Raw genomic sequence first — 24484 nt, forward strand, 5'->3', positions numbered from 1 at the left:
AATCTGTCCAGGGACTGCAAAGCATGATCACTTTTAAAGTTGAATTTTAATCTCTTTTGCATTATTCATCACCACTACTAAGGGTGAAGATTTCCTCCGTTGTGCTAGGTACAGTAAAATCATAAATCGTTTTTTTAAAAGCTCATTTACAATTTTGCTATACTTGTGCACTGGGCAAATCTTCTCTGTATACCAAGCTTTATCTTTGTGGACTGAGTAGGTGCTTACCATGGAACCTCAGGGCTACATAGAAAGTTTGAATCAAAGTATCAACAACTTGAGATATATGCAAATTAATGGGAACAAATAGATCTTGATGTTCTGAACCGGGAATTAACAGTGCTACATGGAATCCTTTCCAAGCCTCCAGACCGATAACATTCAATCTGGACAATCCAGCAAATACATACAGACAGGACTGAGTTATCTGGGCTTCAAGAGCTGGATTTCCAGGACTCAGGATCCACATGGGGCCCTAAGGCCACAGGTTGAACATCACTGCCCTATGTAATGTCACATTCATTAGCGTGGATCAAGTACTTTAAGGTGGTAAATCTGAATAATTTCAACTAACATCTCATTCGGTACCTTAAGCTTACTGCTAGTAGTAAGTTATGATACTGTGAACTGGAATTTGCAGCATTTTTACCTAGGTGATTAGTGTAACTACTTACCAATGTAGACCTGTCTAAAGTGGCTTCACTCTCACAAGTTGGAATGTGGCTCCCAAAATACATGGACTTTCAAAAAAATTCAAAGAGGTTTCTCACAACTGACAAAGCTAATATGAAAGTTTTTGGTATTAAAGAGAAGATTGTTAACTGGACAACAAACTGGTTTGAGTCTAGGAGTTGGTGAATTGTTAACAATTATGTTAGTTCCAAATATGTCTCATGTAAAGGGATATTATTCTGAGATTTAGAGAGTCCAGATGATCAAACAGAAAACAAATGACTGATGGTAAACTTATTAAATACTAGTGAATCTCCTGTGACGATGGAAAGTCAGGATAAAGCAAATTTCCCTCAGAATGCATTAGTGATGTGTAGGTAAAGGTAAATGGATCTGCAGCTGCTAGAGTTTATGAAGCTCCATCTTGTGGTAGAAGTATGCAGGTGTGACTGTTTGTCAGGTAGTTTTATAATGGGTAAAATTTTACTGAAAGGACACCTGTGGGCATGGTGATGCCCAAATAAGGAGGGTGCACCATACAGATGATTTCATAATGATGGAGATATAATTAAAGACAATGAAACAGCTGGAAGACTTGGGTTTGATAGTTGATCAAACAGTAAGATATCCATCACGCAGCGCAGCAGAGACAGTTCAAGCAGAGAGTGTTGAGGTGTTTGAGTCAATTTTCAAAGTATAAATTTAAGGAAGGAGCAAGGCTTCCTATGAAGCTTTGGTGCAACCACACTGTGAAAGGATAGAAGTAGGAAAAAGTAGGGCAACAAACTTGATCCTAGGTATTAGATAATTGAACTCCGTGGGGGGGCTCAAGACATTTAACTAGCTGTCATTGAAAAAATGAGAAGGGATGATCCTAGTATTTAAAACAATGAAAGGAATTGTCAAAGTGGATGTACGGGAATTTGTGTCGAATTGATAGAACAGAACTGGGAGACATAATTATACGTTGAGAAAACTGTGCAGCAACACAATTTAAGAATTAATAAACTGTAGTTGAGTATAGTAAATATATTATTCAGTGAAGCATTCAAAAATGAATCCGATGAATTCCTAACTAAAAAAATATTAGGCAATACACTTTCACCTGAAGCAGCATCTGGGCAGTCTGTCCTGGCCCAGTACAGAAACAAATAGAAGGCAGAGAGGAATTTTTAGTCACATTTTCTTTTAAGGTTCTTATGTGAATTTCTCTTGATGGGGTGGCTACCTATCCTCAGTTCCTGAATTTAATACAGAATAATTTATTGTGCCCTGGGCTTAAGTCACTTTGTTAACAAGTGGGCTACGTTTTGAACGTTGGTAAAATGGGCATAATCGGTTCACAGCTACAGGTTCCAACTTCTAATTCGAGTGGCATAGAATGGGCAATGGGGTGTCTAGAAATCATGTGGAGCATGTGATCTCTGCAGCTCCACCCAGTATGGGCTGCACACACACTTCTGGGGAGGCAGGCAGACAAAACACTTGTTCAAAACAGTTGAGAACCTTTATTACAGTATTAAAATAATTGATAATGATATGTGGATAAGTGCAATTGAAATTCTCACTGGAAATGCGATGTGCATTGGACTCACTCATATAAGCTGTGTCTTGCAGGGAATGTTGGTCAGCAGTCAAATTTTAAAAGATTTCTGATTGCTGGAATTTGAAACTTTAATTGGAGATTTGTGATACAAAGTATTTTTGCTCCTCTTTGTGTGCCAAGTTATTTGCTACATTTTCATACAAGAGCTTTGAATGAGGTAATTTTAGTTGCATCACCCATAATTTATATCATGGGCCTTCCAATGGGTCTCCCATTATTTTTGTGCTATTAAGGTGAAGAAGAGGAGAAAAGGAGAAATGTACCTGAGATTGCACCTGAGATGGATTGCCTGCACCTGCTGTTTACCACAAACCCATATCTACAGGCAGGTCTACCCACCTTTGTTTGTCTCAGGAAAACTGGCTTTGAAGATTGTGCTTCACGCGCGAGGCAGTGAAGAAATGTGCTGTCTCCTGCAAACTAACTTCCAGCCAACATCCACCACGGGGCTAGAACTGTCAATGTCACTGTCAAGGTTAACATAATCCAAAACTTTTTATGCTTGTTGCTCATTCCAAACTGCCACATGAGATGGTTAATCTTCATTTCACAAATGTAAAAAGCAGATGCCAAATGTGTTGTTTGCCAGGACAATAATTTCATTACCTTCCCCATGGACAAAAAGCAGCAGAATGAGAGGGCACTGCCTTTTTTTTTCAGATGGCAGGATTCCCCAAAGCCCAAGGCATCATTGATGCTCATGCATATAATTACTTTGCCTTCATGAACTTCAAGGGCTTCCATTCCATCAATGTGCTGGTTGTGTCCAAGATACCACTGCCACCGCCACCACCACCACCACAACAACATGCATTTATATAGAGCCTTCAATGTAGTAAAACACCCCAAGGCGCTTCACCGGAGCATTATCAAACAAAATTTGACACCGAGCCACATAAGGAGATAGGACAGGTGACCAAAAGCTTGGTCAAAGAGGTAGGTTTTAAGGAGCGTCTTAAAGGAGGAGAGAGAGGTAGAAAGGTGGAGAGGTTTAGGGAAGGAATTCCAGAGCTTAGGGCCTAGGCAGCTGAAAGCAAAGCCGCCAATGGTGAAACGATTAAAATCGGGGATGCGCAAGAGGCAAGAATTGAAGGAGCACAGAGTTCACGGAGGGTTGTAGGGCTGGAGGAGGTTACAGATTTGGGGAGGGGTGACGCCATAGAGGGATTTGAAAACAAGGATGAGAATTTTAAAATTGAGGTGTTCCCGGACCGGGAGCCAATATAGGTCAGCGAGTACAGGGGTGATGGGAGAACGGGACTTGGTGCGAGATAGGATACAGGCAGCAGAGCTTTGGATCAGCTGAAGTGGAAGATGGGTGGCCAGCCAGGAGAGCATTGGAATAGTTAAGTCTAGAGGTAACAAAGGCATGGATGAGGGTTTCAGCAGCAGATGAGATGGGCTGAGCCCTGATGATAAAGTATAAAGGACAGTTGGTTCAGAAGATCAGGAAGTAGAATCAATATGGGTGGAGATAAGAAATAACAAGGGGCAGAAAACACTGGTGGGTGTAGTCTATAGGTCCCCTAACAGTAGCTATACCGTTGGACAGAGTATTAATCAAGAAATAAGAGGAGCTTGTAACAAAGGTAATGCAATAATTGTGGGCAACTTTAATCTTCATATAGACTGGACAAATCAAATTGGCAAAGGTAGTTTGCAGGACAAGTTCATGGAATGCATTCAAGACAGTTCCCTAAACAATACGTCGAACCTTCCAGGAAACAGGTTATTTTAGACCTTGTCTTGTGTAATGAGACAGGGTTAATTAGTAATCTCATAGTAAGGGATCCTCTGGGGAAGAGTGATCATAATATAATAGAATTTCACATTAAGTTCTAGAGTAATGTACTGAAGTCAGAAACTAGAGCCTTAAACTTAAATAAAGCCAATTACATAGATATGAGGGTCGAGTTGGCTAAGGTAGATTGGGAAATTAGATTAAAAGGTATGACAGTAGATAAGCAATGGCAAACATTTAAAGAAATATTTCATAATTCTCAACCAACATACATTCCATTGAGAAATAAAAACTCCAGGGGAAAAGTGATCCATCCGTGGATAACTAAAGAAGTTAAGGATAGTATTAGACTAAAAGGAGAGACTTATAATGTTGCCAAGAAGAGTAGTAAGCCTGAGAGTTGGGAGAGTTTTAGAAACCAACAAAGGATGACCAAAAAATTGATAAAGAGGGAGAAAATAGAATATGAGAGTAAACTAGCAAGAATTATAAAAGCAGATTGTAAGACCTTCTACAAGTATGTAAAAAGGAAGACAGTAGTGAAAGTAAACATGGGTCCCTTAGAGACTGAGAGAGGAGAAATTATAATGGGGAATAAGAAAAAGGCAGAGATGTTAAACAAGTATTTTGCATCTGTCTTCACAGCAGTAGACACAAAAAGCATACCAGAAATAATGGGGAACCAAGGGTCTAATGAGAGTGAGGAACTTAAAGTAATTAATATTAGTAAAGAAAAAGTACTGGAGAAATTAATGGGACTAAAATCCAACAAATCCCCTGGACCTGATGGGCCTAAAAGTGATGGCTGCAGAGATAGTAGATGTATTGGTTGTGATCTTCCAAAATTCCCCAGATTCTAGAATGGTCACAGTGGATTGGAAGATAGCAAATGTAACACCGCTATTCAAGAAAGGAGGGAGAGAGAAAGCAGGGAACTACAGGCCAGTTAGCCTGACATCAGTCGGCAGGAAAATGATGGAATCCATTTTTAAGGACATGGTAACAGGGCACTTAGAAAACCATAATATGATTAGACAAAGTCAACATGGTTTCATGAAAAGGAAATCATGTTTGACAAATCTATTAGAGTTTTTTGAGGATGTAACTAGCAGGGTAGATAAGAGGGAACCAGCTGATGTAATATATTTGGATTTTCAAAAGGCATTCGATAAGGTGCCTCACAAAAGGTTGTGACACAAGGGCTCATGGGGTTGGGGGTAATATATTAGCATTGGTAGAGGATTGGTTAACGGAGAGAAAAGAGAGTAGGAATAAACGGGTCATTTTCAGGTTAGCAGGCTGTAAACAGTGCCTGGGCCTCAACTATTTACAATCTATATTAATGACTTAGATGAAGGGACCGAGCGTAATGTATCCAGGTTTGCTAACGATACAAAGCTAAGTGGGACAGTAAGCTGTGAGGAGGACACAAAGAGTCTGCAAAGGGATATAGCCAGGTTAAGTGAGTGGGCGAGAAGGTGGCAGATGGAGTATAATGTGGGGAAATAGGAGGTTTTTCACTTTGGTAGGAAGAATAGAAAAACAGAATATATTTTAAATGGTGAGAAACTATTAAATGTTGGTATTCAGAGAGATTTGGGTGTCCTTGTACATGAAACACAAAAAGTTAACATGCAGGTACAGCAAGCAATTAAGAGGACAAATGGTATGTTGACCTTTATTGCAAGGGGGTTGGAGTACAAGAGTAAGGAAGACTTGCTACAATTGCACAGGGCTTTGGTGAGACCACAGCTGGAGTACTGCGTATAGTTTTAGTCTCCTTACCTAAGATAGGATACACTTTGCCTTAGAGGCGGTGCAATGAAGATTCACTAGATTGATTCCTGGGATGAGAGGGTTGTCCTATGAGGAGAGATTGAGTAGAATGTGCCTATACTCTCTGGAGCTTAGAAGAATGAGAGGTGATCTCATTGAAACGTATAAAATTCTTAGAGGGCTTGACAGGTTAGATGCAGAGAGGCTGTTTCCTCTGGCTGGAGAGTCTGGAACCTGGAGGCATAGTCTCAGGATAGTGGGTGGGCGATTTAGGACTGAGATGAGGAGGAATTTCTTTACTCAGAGGTTGGTGAATCTTTGGAATTCCCACCCCAGAGGGCTGTGGATGCTCAATCATTAAGTATATTCAAGACTGAGAGCTATAGATTTTTCGACTCTAAAGGATATGGGGATTGGGTGGGAAAGTGCAGTTGAGATCGAAGATCAGTCATGATCATATTAAATGTTGGAGCAGGCTCAAGAGGCCATACAGCCTACTCCTGCTCCTATTTCATATGTTCTTATGGCAGGGATGGAGACAGGCAATGTTACGGATGTGGAAGTAGGTGGTGTTGGTGATGGAGCGGATATGTGATCGGAAGCTCATCTCAGGGTCAAATAGGACATCAAGATTGTGAACAGTCTGAATCAGTGTCAGATATTGGCCAGGGAGAGGGATAGAGTCAGTGGCTAGGGAACGGAGTTTGCGGCGGGCACCAAAGACAATGGCTTTGGTTTTCCCAATATTTAGTTGGAGGGAATTTTTGCCTTCATGAACTTCAAGGGCTTCCATTCCATCAATGTGCTGGTTGTCTGCAAGATACCTCTGCAGTTGTCAATTTGCTCAACCCACTCCCTCACCTCACCTTTGATGTCCTTGTCCCCAGCAGTTGTTCCCCGCTTTGATGCCTCAAGTCTAGTGGGTGCAGATTTGAGCATATCTGGCTGGTTGAGCCATCCATCACCAGATCTGGCTGGACCACATCAAGGACTATTGGGCTCTGCTGTCCTCTGCCAAAACCATCGACTACTCTAGGATCATTCTGGAGAGCAAATAGTACTCCCAGCTTCTTTTCTATTTCTTATGTTCTTATAGATGATTTTTGGACTCTAGGGGAATCAAGGGATATGGAGATCGGGCGGGAAAATGGAGTTAAGGTCGAAGATCACCTATGATCTTATTGGATGGCGGAGCAGGCTCCAGGGGCCATATGGCCTACTCCTGCTCCTATTTCTTATGTTCTTTTTTACACCACGCATCATCTCCTTAAACCCCTCTCCCCTGCCCCCTTCACACTCACCTTCAACAACAAGTGCGAGGAGCTCATGGACTTCTTTATCACTAAAATGATAATCACCATCCATTCAGATGCCTATGCTGCTTCCCTCTTCCCCTTTCTCACCAAGTCAAACTTCCTCCAGGCTCCTCCCTGCCTTAGCACTGAACCCGCATCACGTTACAGTTACTGAGCGTAGTAGCAAGGTGATCAACCTAACTTCCTAACTTCATGTTACAGTGTCTCGCTTTAATCCCTCAGCTGCACTATTACTCATCCTGTATTCCGTGAACTTTAGCCTCAGTTTGTACTGATTTACAACAGCTCAGCATTCCAAAGACTTTAGTCTGGGTGGCATCAGTGGGTGAAAGTTCCACATTGGGCCTCAGGACATAACATTAGCTGTCTGTCTCCTTAGCTGTACAGAAAAAGTTATAGTTATCAAACAGCCAGATTTATGCACCAAAAGGTCAGAACTACACAAATATCTAAACAACTATCTTTGCCGCTCTTCTACTGGCCATGAAAGGACCTTGAATGTCTGAACAGATTTTTGGACATTTTCCAGAATGCTGTTGCGAGCAGATTCTGGAAAAGCAGTCTGTTTGTTACAAAATGGAGTCTTTAACATAAAATGGATTCTTTAATACAACCCTTCCTGCTAGCATTCCTAACAGCACCCTCCTCTTCCTCATCTACACACTGCTCCTAGGCTACATTATCCGCAGACATGGAACCAGCTCTACATGTATGCTGATCACATTTAGCTCTACCTCTCCATCATTTCTCCCGATCCTTCCACTGCCTCTATGTTGCCAAATGGCTTATCCGACATCTAGTCTTGGAGCTATATATTGGGAAGACAGAAGCCATCTCACAACCTTGGTGTCCTATTCAATCCTGAGCCATGTCCCTGAACCCATATCCTCTCCATCACAAAGATTTCCTATTTCAAACCTTTGCAGCATCACCGGCCTCATCCCTGCCTCAGCCCATCCACAGCTGAAACCCTCATCCACGCCTTTTCACAAGGACTTTCCTGGTGGCCCCCCCCCCATTCTTCACCCTCTGTAAACTTCAGCTTATCCAAAACTCTGCTGCCTGTACCCTATCCTGCACCAAGTCCTGGTCAACCACACTCTTGTCCTCGTTGACCTACATTGGTTGCTGGAACCCCAATGTGTCAAATTTAAAATTCTCACCCTTGTGTTTACATCCCTCCATGGCATCACCCCTCTGTTTCTCTGTAATCTCCTCCAGCATCACAATTCCCCCTGAACTCTCTTTTTCTCCAATTATGGGTTCCTTTGCCCGACCATTTGTAGCTATACCTTGAGCTGCCTAGGCCACATACTCAGGAATTCCCTCCCTAAACCCCTCTGCCTGCATCTCTCTATACCCCTCTATTCCTTTAAGACCCACATTAAAGCCTACCTCTTTGACCAAGCTTTTGGTAACCCCATCTAATATCTTCTTCTTCGGCTTGCCGTTCATCTTTCCCTTAAGCCTCTGTGAAGCGCCTTGATTTATTTTCTACATTAAAAGTGCTATATAAATGCAAGTTGTTGTCTGTCACCATCAAAATAGGATCATGTAAGTAAATGGCCATTTCCCAGACAGCAGCTCTGACGCCTTTACTTTAAGGCAGTGCTTGGTGCCAGCACTTTTAAAGCAACCTCGAAGCGTACATTGGAGACAATGGGGAAAAAACACCCCTGGGCACTGCTACACCAATGATTGCTACTAATCTATCATGGAAAATAAGTGGAAAAAAGAGTATATTTTATAATAATGTTAATAACTGGAAAAAAGTGCAAGGTTTTGGAGACAGAAGAGGGAGGATTAAACAAATAAATAAAGCATTTGTAAACGTGGAGCAAAAAACAGATTTGTTTGTAATTTTAAAAACTGGGAATAAGCTAGATAGATAGACTTGTAGTTATATAATGCCTCTCACGACCTCATGGCATCCCAAAGCACTTTACAGCCAATTAAGTACTTTTGAAAAGTAGGCACTGTGGTAACGTAGGAAACATGGCAGCTAATTTGTGTACAGCAAGGTCCCACAAACAGCAGTGAACTACTTTGGGATGGAAGGATAAAGTTACAATCTCCTTTTAATTCAAATGAGTTAATTCAAAATTTTCTAGGTACAACACAGGAGGAAGCCACATGGCCCATCATGCCTGTGCCGGCTCTTTGAAAGAGCTATCCAATTAGTCCCATTCCCCTGCTCTTTCTCCGTAGCCCTGTAATTATTTTCCCTTCAAGTATTTATCCAATTCCCTTTTGAAAGTTACTATTGAATCTGCTTCCACCACCCTTTCAGGCAGTGCATTCCAGATCACAACAACTTGCTACATACAAAAATGTTTCCTCATGTCACCTCTGGCTCTTTTGCCGATCACCTTAAATCTGTATCCACTGGTTACCGACCTTCTGCCACTGGAAACAGTTTCTCCTTATTTACATTCTCAAAACCATTCATCATTTTGAACACCTCTATCAAATCTCCCCTTAACCCCTCTGTTCTAAGGAGAACAACCTCAGCTTCTCCAGTCTCTCCACATAACTGAAGTCCCTCATCCCTGACACCAGTCTAGTAAATCACTTCTGCACTCTCTCTAAGGACTTGACATCATTCCTAAACGTGGTACCCAGAATTGAACACAATCTCCAGCTGAGGCCTAACCAGTGTTTTATAAAGGTTTAGCATAACTTCCTTGCTTTCGTACTCTGTGGCCCTGATATGAGCGGGGAGGCGGGATGGCAGCGGGGGGGGGCGATTGGGCGCATGGCAAACCCGCATGAACCAAACTTACCGTTGCTGACGCGATCGCATGTTGATTGATAGTGGTTAACGTCCTCTCCGGGCTTTGTGCCCGGCAGCTAGCCTGATTGACAGGCTGGCTGCCATCAGGAGCTGCAATGCGAGGGGGGCGCGGGAAAGAGAGAGAGCCGGATATCATCTGGCACTGGACTGGAAGACCGGGGTGGGGAGGGGGAGAATGGAAGATCTGGCACTGGTCTGGAAGACCGGGGTGGGGAGGGGGAGAATGGAAGATCTGGCGCTGGACTGGAAGACCGGAGTTTTTTTTTATTCGTCATGGGATGTGGGCGTCGCTGGCGAGGCCAGCATTTATTGCCCATCCCTAATTGCCCTTGAGGTGGTGGTGAGCCACCTTCTTGAACCGTTGCAGTCCATGTGGTGAAGGTTCTCCCACAGTGCTGTTAGGAAGGGAGTTCCAGGATTTTGATCCAGCGATGATGAAGGAACGGTGATATATTTCCAATTCGGGATGATGTGTGACTTGGAGGGGAACGTGCAGGTGGTGTTGTTCCCATGTGCCTGCTGCCCTTGTCCTTCAAGGTGGTAGAGGTCGCAGGTTTGGGAGGTGCTGTCGAAGAAGCCTTGGCGAGTTGCTGCAGTGCATCCTGTGGACGGTACACATTGTAGCCACAGTGCGTCGGTGGTGAAGGGAGTGAATGTTTAGGGTGGTGGATGGGGTGCCAATCAAGCGGGCTGCTTTGTCCTGGATGGTGTCGAGCTTCTTGAGTATTGTTGGAGCTGCACTCATCCAGGCAAGTGGAGAGTATTCCATCACACTTAGTTTGTCTAACTTAATCAAGATGTGGAGATGCCGGTGATGGACTGGGGTGGACAAATGTAAGGAATCTTACAACACCAGGTTATTTGAAAATCACAAGCTTTCGGAGCTTACCTCCTTCGGACGAAGGAGGTAAGCTCCGAAAGCTTATGATTTTCAAATAAAACTGTTGGACTATAACCTGGTGTTGTAAGATTCCTAACTTAATCAAGTTAGTCAAACATGATTTTCCGTTAACAAATCTGTGCTGACTTTCATTTATTAGCCCGTACTTTTCCAATTAATTTTGTTCAGGATTATTATCTCTAAAAGTTTCCCCGCCACTGACGTTGGGCTGACTGGCCTGTAATTGTGGATTTATCTCTCTCCCCTTTTCTGAACAAGGGTGTAACATTTGCAATCCTCCAGTCCTCTGGCACCGCTCCCATATCGAAGGAGGATTGGAAGACTGTGGCCAGAGCCTCTGCAATTTCTAGTATCTGGGCCGCATGACTTTTCTACTTTTGAGTACTGCCAATTTTAAATTAAGTTTTCAAACTTCCTCATCCCATTGACAACCTTCCGCAGGCGGTGGACTCTATAGGGACTGGAGTGTACACTGGATACTAGCAACAACATTATTATTTAAGTTTGTGAGTTTCCTTTGTTTTTTATGGTTAATTTTTATGCATTGTGCCTCTTTAAAAAGGGGGCACTTTTGTTTGATGACACTGGGGCAACCCAGGGTCTCCTTATTGGTATATTTAGAAAAGGCATCCCGATGACAACAGAAGATTTGCACAAAAGAAGCGCGAGTTGCGCTGATTCTCTGTGGTGAGAAGAGCAGCGCTTCTCTCAGCTGGCCAATGCTGGAAGCGCCGGGCACTTTCAGCGGCTTGGAGGAGTCTCCGGACCCGGATAGGCGCAGGGATCGCGTTATGTTCCGGCCCTGTCACTTCCTGTTTCCATGGCAGCCCGGAAGTTGGAGTCCCTGTGAGGAACGGGCGACTTGTTGCTTCGCGGGGATCTTTAGAAATAACGGTTCGGTTTGAAGAAGATGATGCAGTTTTCGGTGAATATCAAACTCTCCGCCAGGACCTTAACGGGAACCTTGAACGGCCAGAACAGAGGGGCAGTGGACTGGTGAGTGACTGATCGCACGGCCTTGCACTTTTACTGAGCTGTGTTAGGCCAGGCTCCCCGGCCCGCAGCACACCGACATTGAGTAGAAGTTGTGCACAACATTCTGCTTCGTTTTTTAGGCGATTCCTTAGTTGTCAGGTCAACAGCCCCGACCTCTGCCATTTAAGAGTGTCCTGGTTTGGTCCAGGTTTACCTTTTGAAGTAAGTGACCGTTTGTATTTTCCTTGTAAAGCGAATGCTAAACCCCCCACTAATCAAACTCAATTCAGCGGCCAGCTCTAATAATGAATGGCAAGTTTGCATGTTCTAGAAATTAATTTAAATGGAGTTACTAGATTGAGTGGATGGAACTTCTCTTATCTAAAAGGGGGAAAATTAGGTACTAAAGTAGCTGTTTTGAATGCACTTTTTGGCCTTTTCTGTAAAGAATTTCATGTATGCCTTTTAGAAAACATAAATGCTGGGCCATAACACAGTGCTTCACATGCAAGATAATGAAGCGCAACCTTATGTGCAGTTTAGAAATTTTATTTTGGCAAACAAGTACAAAAATTCCCTCTAGCTTTTTGCTGAACTGGAGTATACAGGCATGATTCAACTGTCAAAACTTATTAGCTTTATCACCGTTACATAAGCAAACACATCTGTTTCTGGATATTCTTAGGTATGCAGCCTGGGGAAATTAAAGGTAATGGCAAGTGCTCTTAAGTTCAGTGCAAATCTCCACTTTATTTCCCCCCCCAAAATACCTAAATCCACTATTAAATTCCTTTAATAAAAACAGAAAATGCTGGAGAAGTTCAGCAAGTTAGGCAGCATCTGTGGAGAAAGAAACAGTTAATGTTTCAGATTGAAGACTTTTTGTCAGAACTGGAAGATGTTAAAAGAGTTAAAGTTTTTGAGCCAGTACAGAGCCAGGGAAAGGGGGGGAAGAGATAAGAACAAAAGGGTGATCGGGCAGAGTGATTAAATTTCAAAAGGGATGATGTGCAAGGCAAGGAAGGTGGTAATGGGACAGGTTAAGAAACAAAAGAATAATCAGGAGTAGCTGTAAATGTCAGCAGCAGAAGCTGACCGAAAAAAAATGGGAGCAGTGGTTACGATCTGAAGTTATTGAAATCAATGTTGAGTCCTTAAGGTTGCAAAGTGCCTAAACGAAAGATGAGGTGCTGTTCCTCGAGCTTACGTTGAGCTTCATTGGAACAGTGTAAAAGGTCAGAGTAGGAGTGGGAAGGGGAATTAAAATGGCAAGCGACCGGCAGGTCAGGGTTACGCTTGCGGACAGAGCGGAGCTGGTCAGCAAAGCGATCACCCAGCCTGCATTTGGTCTCCCCAGTATAGAGGAGACTACATTGTGTGCAGCGGATACAGTATACTAAATTGAAAGAAGTACAAGTAAACTGCTATTTCACCTGGAAGGAGTGTTTGGGGCCCTGGATGGTGGGAAGGGAGAAGGTGAAGGGGCAGGATTTGTATCTCCTGCGCTCACACGGGAAGGTGCCGTGGGGAGGAGAGCGGGTGTTGGGGGGCTGGAAGAGTGGACTAGGGTGTCGCGCAAGGAGCGGTCCCTGCTAGGAGGGGAGGGGAAGGTGTGTTTAGTAGTGGGAGGGCGCTGGAGGTGGCAGAAATGGCGGAGGATGATACGTTGATTGTGGAGGCTGGTGGGGTGGAAGGTGAGGACAAGGGGGACCCTATCATGGTTCTGGGAGGGAAGAGAAGGGGTGAGGGTAGAAGTGCGGGAAGTAGGACGGACACGGTCGAGGGCCCTGTCAACTACAGTAAACAATGGTTTACTTGTACTTTTCAATTTAGTATACTGCATCCGCTGCACACAATGCGGTCTCCTCTACATTGGGGAGACCAAACGCAGACTGGGTGATCATTTGCTGAACACCTCTGCTCTGTCCACAAGCCTGACCTGCCGGTTACTTGCCATTTTAATTCCCCTTCCCGCTCCTACTCTGACCTCTCTGTCCTCGGCCTCTTGCACTGTTCCAACGAAGCTCAACATAAGCTCGAGGAACAGCACCTCATCTTTTGTTTAGGCACTTTACAACCTTCGGGACTCAACATTGATTTCAATAACTTCAGATCATAACCACTGCTCCCATTTTTTCGGTCAGCTAGTGCTGGTAATGATTCTGCCATTTACAGCTACTCCTGATCAATCATTTGTTTCTTAACCTGTCCCATTACCACCATCCTTGCCTTGCACTATCATCCTTTTTGTCATTTAATCACTTGTGCCCTCTACCCTATCACAAACCTTCCCCCTTGTTCTTTTCTCCCCTCCCTTCCTTTCTCTGGCTCTGTACTTGCTCAAAAACTTTAACTCTTAACATCTTCCAGTTCTGACGAAAGGCCATCGACCTGAAACGTTAACTCTTTTTTTCTCCACAGATGCTGCCTGACTTGCTGAGCTTCTCCAGCATTTTCTGTTTTTATTTCAGATTTCCAGCATCTGCAGTATTTGATTAAATTCCTTTATATGTTTTGCTATTAAAATTGATCATGATTTTGATCTGGGGAAAAACACATAGAAAACCATTGAAAATGATGGGATGACATGTGTAATGTAGAAAATGGTCACACTTTACTGATTGCTGAGAAAAGTATAGTTTTGAGCAAATGGTTGTTCATTGTGATAACAGAAATTGAAGGTTAAGACATATTTGCTTTATTGCTGAATTGTAAAAAGAGCTGCATGAAACATACTCTGCAATAAGGTATCAGCCTTGGCTGAGTGTTAGCACTCTTGACTCTTTAGTTAGATGGGGTTGTGGGTTCATGCACTCCTCTAGAGGCTCAAGTACATAATCTCAGCTGATACTTCAGTGCAATACTGAGGAAGTCTGCCTTTCGGATGTGACGTTAAACTGAGGCCTTGTCTGCCCTGCCTGATGGATGCAAGACATCCCATGGCACTATTTGAAGAAGAGCAGGGAAATTCTCCCGGGAACAGAATTTATCCCTCAAACATTAAAACAGATTGTCCCGTTATTTATCGCATTGCTGTTTGTGGGTACTTGCTTTTCGCAATTTGCTGCCGCGTTTCCCTACTTCACAACAGTGACAGCACTTCAAAAATGACTTAATTGGCTGTGAAGCATTTCAATTGTCCCGGCTACGTGAAACAACAATTTGCATTAACATAGCAACTTTACAACATAGAAAAATTTCCCAAGGTGTTTCACAGAGGCGTATTGAGAATTTGAATTCTGTTTTTAAAAAAAATCTGGAATAAAGAGCTGGTATCAGTATAAGTGACGATGAAGATGTGGGATTGTCGTAAAAACCTAACTAGGTCACCAATGTCTTTTAGGGAAGGAAACTTGCCGTCCTTGCCCGGTCTGGCCTATATGTGACTCCAGTCCCACATCAACGTGGTTGACTCTTAACTGCACTCTGAAGTGGTCCAGCAAGCCACTCCATTGTATCAAATCGCTACGGAGAATAAAACTGGATGGACTACTCAGCTATGTCCTAGGCGTAGAATTAGGAAACAACAAAGGTACACCCAGCCCAGTCAACCCTGCAAAGCCCTCTCCTCACCAACATTTGGGGACTGGTGCCAAAGTTGGGAGAGCTGTCCCAGAGACTAGTCAAGCAACAGCCTGACATAGTTCATACTCCCAGAATCATATCGATCAGCCAATATCGCAGACTTCTCCATCACCATCACTGGGTAGCTCCTGTCCTACTGGCTGGACAGACCCACCAGAGGTGGGGGCAGAGTAGTATGCAGTAAGGTGGGAGTGGCCTGGATGTCATCAACATTGACTCCGGACTCCATGAAGTCTCATTGCTTGAGGTCAAACATGGGCAAGGAAACCTCCTGCTGATTACCACCTACTGCCCTCCCTCAGCTGATGAATCAGTACCCCTCTATGTTAAACACTACTTGGAGAAAGCACTGAAGGTAGCAAGGGCACAGAATATACGCTGGGTGGGGGACTTCATTGTTCATCACCAGTAGTGGCTCAGTAGTACCACTACTGACTGAGCTGGCCAAGTCCTATAGGACATGGGTACCAGACTGGGCTTGCAGCAGGTGGTTAAAGAACCAACACGGTGGAAAAACCTATTTGACCTCATCCTCAACAATCTACCTGTTGTACAACTGTATTTGTAGGAGTGACTACCGCACAATCCTTGTGGAGACCAAGTCCTGACTTCACACTGAGGACACCCTCCATCGTGTCATGTGGTACTTCCACCATGGGATGGATTAAGAACAGGTTTAGGAGCTCTAAACTGGCCTTCCATGAGTTGCTGTAGGCCATCAGCAGAATTGCATTCTGTCACAATCTGCAACCTCATAGCCTGCCATATCCCTGTCTCCACCATTACCATCAAGCCAGGTGACCAACCCTGGTTCAATAAGGAGTGTAGAATAGCATGCTGGGAGCAGTACCAGGTATACCTGATAATGAGGTGCCAACCTGATGACCACATGACTACATGCATTCTAAACAGGGGAAGCAGAATGCTATAAACAGCGATCCCACAACCAAGGATCAGATCAAAGCTCTGTAGTCCTGCCACATCCAGCTGCGAATGATGGTGGACAATTCAGAAACTAACAGGAGGAGGAGGTTCCATGAACATCCCCATCCTCAACAATGGCAGAGCCCGGCACGTGAGCACAAAAGACAAGGCTGAAGGGTTTGCCACCATCTTCATACAGAAGTGCCGAGGGGATGGTCCTTCTCGGCCTCCTCCTCACATGCCCACCATTACAGATACCAGTCCTCAGCCAATTTGATTCATTCCATGTAATATCAAGAAACAGCTGAGTGCACTGGACACAGCAAAAGCTACGGGCTCCGACAACATTCCGGCTGTAGTGGTGAATACCTGTGCTCCAGAGCTAGTTGCGCCTTTAGCCAAGCTGTTCCAGTACAGCTACAGCAGTGCCATCTACCCGACAATATGAAAAATTGGCCAGGTATGTCCTATCTACAAAAAGCAGGACAATTACCAACCTATCAGCCCTCTCTCAATGATCAGCAAAGTGATGGATGGAGGCCTTAGAAAGGGTGCAGAAGAGATTTACCAGTATGATTCCAGGGACGAGGGACTTCAGTTACGTGGATAGACTGGAGATGCTAGGGTTGTTCTCCTTGGAACAGACGGTTGCGAGGAAATTTGATAGAGGTATTCAAAATCATGAAGGGTCTAGACAGAGTAGATAGAGAGAAACTGTTCCTATTGGCAGAAGGATCAAGGACAGAAGACATAGATTTAAGGTGATTGGCAAAAGAACCAAAGGTGACATGATGAACAGCTTTTTTACACAGCGAGTGGTTAGGATCTGGAATGCACTGCCTGAGGCAGTGGTGGAGGCAGATTCAATCATGGCCGTCAAAAGGCAACTGGATAAGTACTTGAAAGGAAAAAAAATTGCAGAGCCACGGGGAAAGAGCAGGGGAGTGGGACTAGCTGGATTGCTCTTGCATAGAGCTGGCATGGACTTGCTGGGCTGAATGGCCTCCTTCTGTGCTGTAACCTTCCTATGAGTCGACAACAGTACTGTCATGCGGCACTTACTCACCAATAACTGGTGCTCGGTTTTGGATCTGCCAGGACCACTCAGCTACAGGCCTGATTACAGCCTTGGTCCAAACATGGACCCGAGCTGAATTCCAGAGGTGAGGAGAGAGTGACTGCCCTTGAGATCAAGGCAGCATTCGGCTAGAGTGTGGCACCAAGGAGCCCAAGTAAATCTGAAGTCAATGGGGATCAGCGGGGTAAATCTCCAGTAGCTGGAGTGATACCTGGCTCAAAGGAAGATGATTGGCCTCGAACACCCACAATTATTTCAGCCCTAGGACACCGTTGTAGGAGCCTCTCAGGGCAGCATCCTAGGGCCAACTGTCTTTAGCTGCTTCAACAATGATCTTCCCTCTTTCATATCAGAAGTGAGGCTGTTTGCTGATAATTGCAGAGTGTTCAGCTCCATTTGCAATTGCTCCAATAATGAAACAGTCCATGACCGCATGTAGCAAGACTTGGACAGCGTCCAGGCTTGGGCTGATAAGTGGCGCCACATAAGTGCCAGGCAATGTCCATCTCCAACAAGAGAGAGCTTAACCACCTCACCTTGACATTCACTGGCATTATCATCGCCGAATCCCCTACCATCAACATCCTGGGGGTCACCATTGACCAGAAACATAACTGGACTAGCCACATAAATGCTGTGGCTACTAGAGCAGGTCAGAGGCTGAGTGTTCTACAGCGAGTGGTACACCTCCTGACTCTCCAAAGCCTCTCTACCACTTATGTGGCACAAGTCAGGTGTGTGATTGAATACTTGCCTGGATGAGTGCAGCTGCAACACTCAAGAAGCTTGACATCATCCAAGATAAAGCACGACCGCCCCATCCATCAGCTTAAACAGCCACTTCCTCCACCGCCGGTGATCCGTGGCTGCAGTGTGTACTATCTACACGATGCACTGCAGCAACTCACCAAGGTTTCTTCGGCAGCACCTCCCAAACCTGTGACCTCCACAAGTCGCACACCATCCTGACTTGGACATATATTACCGTTCCTTCATCGTCACTGGGTCAAAATCCCAGAACTCCCTACCTAACAGCATAAGAAAGAGGAGCAGGAGTAGGCCATACGGACCCTCGAGCTTGGTCCGTCATTTAATCAGATCATAGCTGATCTTCAATCTCAACTCCACTTTCCTGCCCGATCTCTGTATCCCTTGATTCCTCTAGAGTCCAAAAATCTATCTATCTCAGCCTTGAAAATATTTGATGACCTCTGGGGTAGAGAGTTCCAAAGATTCACAGCCCTCTGAAGAAATTCCTCCTCATCTTAGTCTTGATGGATGATCTCTTATCCTGCGACTATGCTTCCTAGTTCCAGACTCTCTAGCTAGTGGAAACAATCTCTCAGCATCTACTCTGTCAAGCCCCCTCATAATTTTATATGTTTCAATTAGATCACTTCTCATTCTTCTAAACTCCAGAGAGTACAGGCCCATTCTATTCAACGTCTCTTCATAGGACAACCCTCTCGTCCCAGGAATTAATCTAGTGAACCTTCGTTACACCACCTTCAAGGTAAGTATATCCTTCCTTAGATAAGGAGAACAAAATTGTGCGTAGTACTCCAGGTGAGGCCTCACTAAAGCCCTGTACAACTGTAGTAAGACTTTCTTACTCTTGTACTCCAACCCCCATGCAATAAAGGCCAACATGCCATTTGCTTTCCTAATTGCCTGCTGTACCTGCGTACTAACTTTTTGTGCTTCTTGTACGAGGACACCCAAGTCTCTCTGAACGCCAACATTTAATAGTTTCTCACCATTTAAAATATATTCTGTTTCTCTATTCTTCCTCCCAAAGTGAATAACTTCACATTTCCCCATATTATACTCCATCTACCACCTTCTTGCTCACTCACTGTCTATATCCCTTTGTAGACTCTTTGTGTCCTCCTCACAGCTTGCTTTGCCGCCTAACTTTATATCGTCAGCAAATTTGGATACATTACACTCGGTCCCTTCATCTAAGTCATTAATATAGATTGTAAATGGCTGAGGTCCAAGGACCGATCCTTGTGGCACCCCACTAGTTACAGACTGCCAACCTGAGAATGACCCGTTTATCCCTACTCTCTATTTTCTGTCCTTTAGCCAGTCCTCTACCAATGCTAATACATTTCCCCCAACTCCGTGAGCCCTTACCTTGTGTAACAACCTTTTATGTGGCACCTTCTCAAATGCCTTTTGAAAATCCAAATATGCTACATCCACTAGTTCCCCTTTATCTACCCTGCTAGTTACATCCTCAAAATACTCTAATAAATTTGTCAAACATGACTTCCCTTTCATAAAACCATGTTGACTCTGCCTAATCATATTATGATTTTCTAAGTGCCCTGTTACCACTTCCTTAGTAAAGGATTCCAGCATTTTCCTGATGACTGACGTCAAGCTAACTGGCCTGTAATTCCCTGTTTTCTCTCTCTCTCCCTTCTTGAATAGCGGGGTAATATTTGCTACCTTCCAGTCCACTGAGACCATTCCAGAATCTATGGAATTTTGGAAGATCATAATCAATGCATCCACTATCTCTGCAACCACCCCTTTTAGAACCCTAGGATGTAGGCCATTAGGTCCAGGGGATTTGTTGGCTTTTGACCCCATTAGTTTGTCCAGTACTTTTTCTCTAGTGATATTAATTACTTTAAGTTCCTCATTGTCATTTACCCCTTGGTTCCCTACTATTTCTGGTATGCTTTTTGTGTTTTCTACTGTGAAGACAGATACAAAATATTTGTTTAACGCATCTGCCATTTCCTGCTTCCCCATTATAATTTCTCCTGTCTCAGCCTTTAAGGGACCAATGTTTACTTTTGCTACTCTCTTCCTTTTTACATACTTGTAGAAGCTCTTACAATCTGATTTTGTATTTCTTGCTAGTTTACCTTCATTTTCTATTTTCTCCCTTTTTATCAATTTTTTGGTCATCCTTTGTTGGATTCTAAAACTCTCCCAATCCCCAGTCTTATTACTTTTCTTGGCAACGTTATAGGCCTCTTCTTTCAATCTAATACTCTCCTTAACTTCTTTAGTTAGCCACATGTGGATCACTTTTTCTGTGGAGCTTTTATTTCTCAATGGAATGTATATTTGTTGAGAATATTGAAATATTTCTTTAAATGTTTGCCATTGCTTTTCAACTGTCAAACCCTTTAATTTAATTTCCCAATCTACCTTAGCCAACTCGCCCTTCATACCTATGTAATTGGCTTTATTTAAGTTTAAGACTTTAGTTTCTGACTTAAGTACGTTACTTTCAAACTCAGTGTGAAATTCATCATATTATGATCACTCTCCCTCAGAAGTTCTTTTACTATGAGATTACTAATTAATCCTATCTCATTACATAATACAAGATCTAAAATAGCCTGTTCCCTGGTTGGTTCCACGACATATTGCTCCAGGAAACCGTCTCGAATACATTCCATGAACTCGTCTTCCAAACTACCTTTGCCAATTTGATTTGCCCAGTCTATATGCAGATTAAAGTCCCCCATGATGACTGCATTTCCTTTGTTACAAGGTCCTATTATTTCATGATTAATACACTGTCCAACGGTATTGATACTATTAGGGGGCCTGTAAACTACTCCCACCAGTGTTTTCTACCTCTTGTTCTTTCTAATTTCCACCCATATTGATTCTACTTCCTGATCTTCTGAGCCGAGATCCTTTCTCGCCACTGTCCTTATGTCATCCTTTATTATTAGGGCTACACCCCCTCCTTTTCCATTCTGCCTGTCTTTTCTAAATGTCATGTACCCTGGAATATTTAGTTCCCAACCTTGGTCATTTTGCAACCATGTCTCTGTAATGGCTATTAGGTCAAACCTATTTATCTCTATTTGTGCAATTAATTCATCCATCTTATGAATGCTCCGTGCATTCAAATAAAGAGCCTTTAATTTTGACTTTTTACCATTTTTTCCTGCTTTGACCTTACTTGTTGTTGCACTATTATTGGTAAACTCTCTGTCCCTTTCTGCCACACTCTGCTTATCTTTACCCAAGTCACTATGCTGTTCTATTGTCTTAACTTTTCTCATTAGATTTCTAAATGTCCCCTCCACCCCCACCCTTTTTAGTTTAAAAGCCCTGTCTACAGCCCTGGTTATTCGATTCACCAGGACGCTGGTCCCAGCCTGGTTTAAGTGGAGCCCGTCCAGTCGGAACAGCTCCCTCTTTCCCCAGTATTGGTGCCAGTGCCCCATGAATCGAAACCCCTTACTCCCACACCACTCTTTGAGCCACGCATTTAACACTCTGATCTGTTTGTCCCTATGTCAATTTGCACGTGGCTCAGGTAGTAATCCAGAGATTATTATCTTTTGAGGTTCTGCTTATTAATTTAGTTCCTTCCCCATCAAACTGTCTCAACAGAACCTCATTCTTAGTTCTACCTATGTCGTTGGTTCCTATGTGGACCATGACAACTGGATTCTCCTCCTCGTGCTCCAGGTTCTTTTCCAGCCGCGAGGACGTGTCCTTAACCCTGGCACCAGGCAGGCAATTCAGCCTTCGAGACTCTCTGTCATGGCTGCGGAGAACAGTGTCTACCCACCTGACTATACTATCCCCTACCACTACCCCATTCCTTTTCATTCCCCCCCACTTGAATGGCCTTCTGTACCACAGTGCTATGGTCAGTTTGCCCATCCTCCCTGCAGTCCTTGCTCTCATCCATACAGATAGCAAGTACATCATACCTGTTGGACAAGGTCAAGGGCTGAGGTATTGTGGAAGAATGTGGGTTGCAGTGGTTCGAGAAGGCCCACCACCATTGCCACCACCTTCTGAAGTGCATCTAAGAATGTGTAATAAATGCTGGCCTTGCCAGCGATGCCTATATCCCTAGAATGAATTTTTAAAAATCAAGGCAAAGCTTAGGGCCTTGACGGCTGAAGTCACCAATGGTGAGGCAAAAGGAGTCAGGGGTTCACTAGAGGCCAGAGTTGAAGAACACAGAATCGGCGGCCTGTTTTGCATTCCGCTAGAATTTCTTTTCCATTGAAGATATGGAATAGAAAATCGGGTGACGTGCTGTCGCCCATTTTGTGCTACTGTGCAAGATGAACTTATACCCCAGTTACTCTTTCCCCTGTCACCAGTGCCCATTGCTTAGTCATAATATGATAAAGGATGTGACTTGTAACCTTTAAAAATGAAAGCTGATTGTAAGATTTCTTCTTTTGAAGAGAAGTTGTTGCCAATAACCTGTTAAAATTTAAATGGTAATAAAGAATTAATAGCCATTTGCTTTTTTTTTGTTAATTGGTGATTGCTGATGATGACCTTGAGTAACAAGTTGGAGGATTTTTGAACCTGATCAGTGCTCACTGAATGATTTGTACCAATGTTAATTCAGCTCCCCCACAGTGAAACTCAATTCCTCTAGTAATTTCAAGTAGTAGTGGAAGTATTGATTTTTGGTTGTGCTATCAAAGGAAGGTAGGAAGTGGAGATCAATCACTTCCTGCACAGGAAAGGAGTTCTACATGAATTTTTATGCTTATCATGACACGGATCGTAATGCTGGGAAATGGAACATCAAGCACTTTAAGCTGAGTTACAGCATGGGTTAGATGTTGGGAAAAGATCATTACTCTGCTCCAAGAATATGCCTTGCCCTTGGCCCTAACTTTAGAAGTGCGTTCCTTACTGCACCAGTGTGGTGGTACTTCTGTTCCCACTCCATCTTCCCTCTGTGAGATGCTAAATTAGGGGCAATTTTGCATGGTGTTTGTGTACCTACTAGGGATCAGAAAAAAAAAGACAGAACTGGACATAATTGTAAAGCGCAATAAATATATTAATTGGAAGCAATACAGTATGGCTAAACAAAGAGGTTGCACATTGAAGATGAATTGCTCAGTGTTTTAAACTTTTTCTGCATAATATAAATGAGCAGCTGCATCATGCCAAGTCCTTGGTTCCTTTTTCTAACTGAATGGATTGACTTTTAGTGTTGAAAACATATTTTAGACAGTTTAGACACTGTTGCTTCTATCAACACAGGATTGTTTTCTGAGGTTTTAGGCTCTGTGAAGTGAACAAAGGTTTGTTGTGAATGCAGCAATGAGATTATAGTTAATCTGTGCTGATGATGGGAAATGTATTCCTGTTTACTTTTACTTAGGTGTGATATCTTTAATATGAAAAAGAGAATCTTTAACAAAAGGTAGCTTAACATAGTGGGATAAAATGCTGCCTTCACATTAGGTAACTGTATTCAAATTCAGGGCAGATAGGAAATACACAAATCTTAGTGTTTTGAAAGCTGTTAGATTCCTATGTGAAATTAACTAGGCTGGTATCTATGCAGTTCCCAATCCAGAACTGCTAAATCATTTGTAACTAATTGGACAGTTGCTGCAAAGGGAGCTATCAGATTGATGAATGTAGAAATGGATATATCGCAGTGGTCTAGTTTGGACTTTGCTATTCAGGCAGTTTGGCTGGTGTAGAGGGAGCTTTAGAATGTTTTTATCATTCTACAGTATGTGCAGTACTTTACCTGAATAGAGAATATTTGACAAAAGCAAAATACTGCAGATGCTGGAAATCTGAAGTAAAAACAGAAAATGCTGGAAACATTCAGCAGATCAGGCAGCATCTGTGGAGAGAGAAACAGGGTTAATGTTTCAGGTTGATGCCTTCTTGTCAGAACTGGAAGAGGCTGAGATTTAACAGTTTATAAGCAAGTACAGAGGCAGATAAAGAATGGGTGGGGAGGAGGGGAGGAAAGAACAAAAGGGAGGGTGGAGGGCAGGACTCATTAAAGGAAAAAAGGATGATAATGGGACAAGTAAAGAAACAAAAAATGGGTTTGGAGGAGCTGTAAATGGCAATTATATTGGAGAATATTTGATGTCACTAGTTATAAAGAATAGAAAATTTTATTTGGATGTTTTTTGCTTTCAACACAATGCCCACATAAAGTATTTTCAAAAATGAATGAAGATTTAAAACACTGATGTCCAGATCTTGTTGTCTTTATAAACTGGGATGATATTTATCCTTTTAAAATTGCCATTAATCAGTACAGTAATTTTGGTGTTTCTATTTTTGCATTTCATTTTAAATGGTGTGGTTATGTATCACAAAATACAGAAATTAACT

At 43.2% G+C, this 24484-nt stretch overlaps 1 protein-coding gene across 2 annotated transcripts in view; it reads left to right on the plus strand.

Moving 5' to 3' along the window:
* The first annotated feature begins 11618 nt into the window (after positions 1 to 11618).
* The window catches only part of wdr11 (WD repeat domain 11), a 101537-nt gene continuing 88671 nt past the window's right edge, over positions 11619 to 24484 (plus strand). For both annotated transcript variants that reach the window (XM_068002253.1, XM_068002254.1), the window contains exon 1: positions 11619 to 11802. In XM_068002253.1, coding sequence (XP_067858354.1) covers positions 11717 to 11802 — 86 coding nt within the window. In that variant the 5' untranslated portion in view covers positions 11619 to 11716. The remainder of the gene's footprint in view (positions 11803 to 24484) is intronic.

Source organism: Heptranchias perlo, chromosome 21 (genome assembly GCF_035084215.1).
Source record: "Heptranchias perlo isolate sHepPer1 chromosome 21, sHepPer1.hap1, whole genome shotgun sequence".
Classification (NCBI taxonomy): domain Eukaryota; kingdom Metazoa; phylum Chordata; class Chondrichthyes; order Hexanchiformes; family Hexanchidae; genus Heptranchias; species Heptranchias perlo.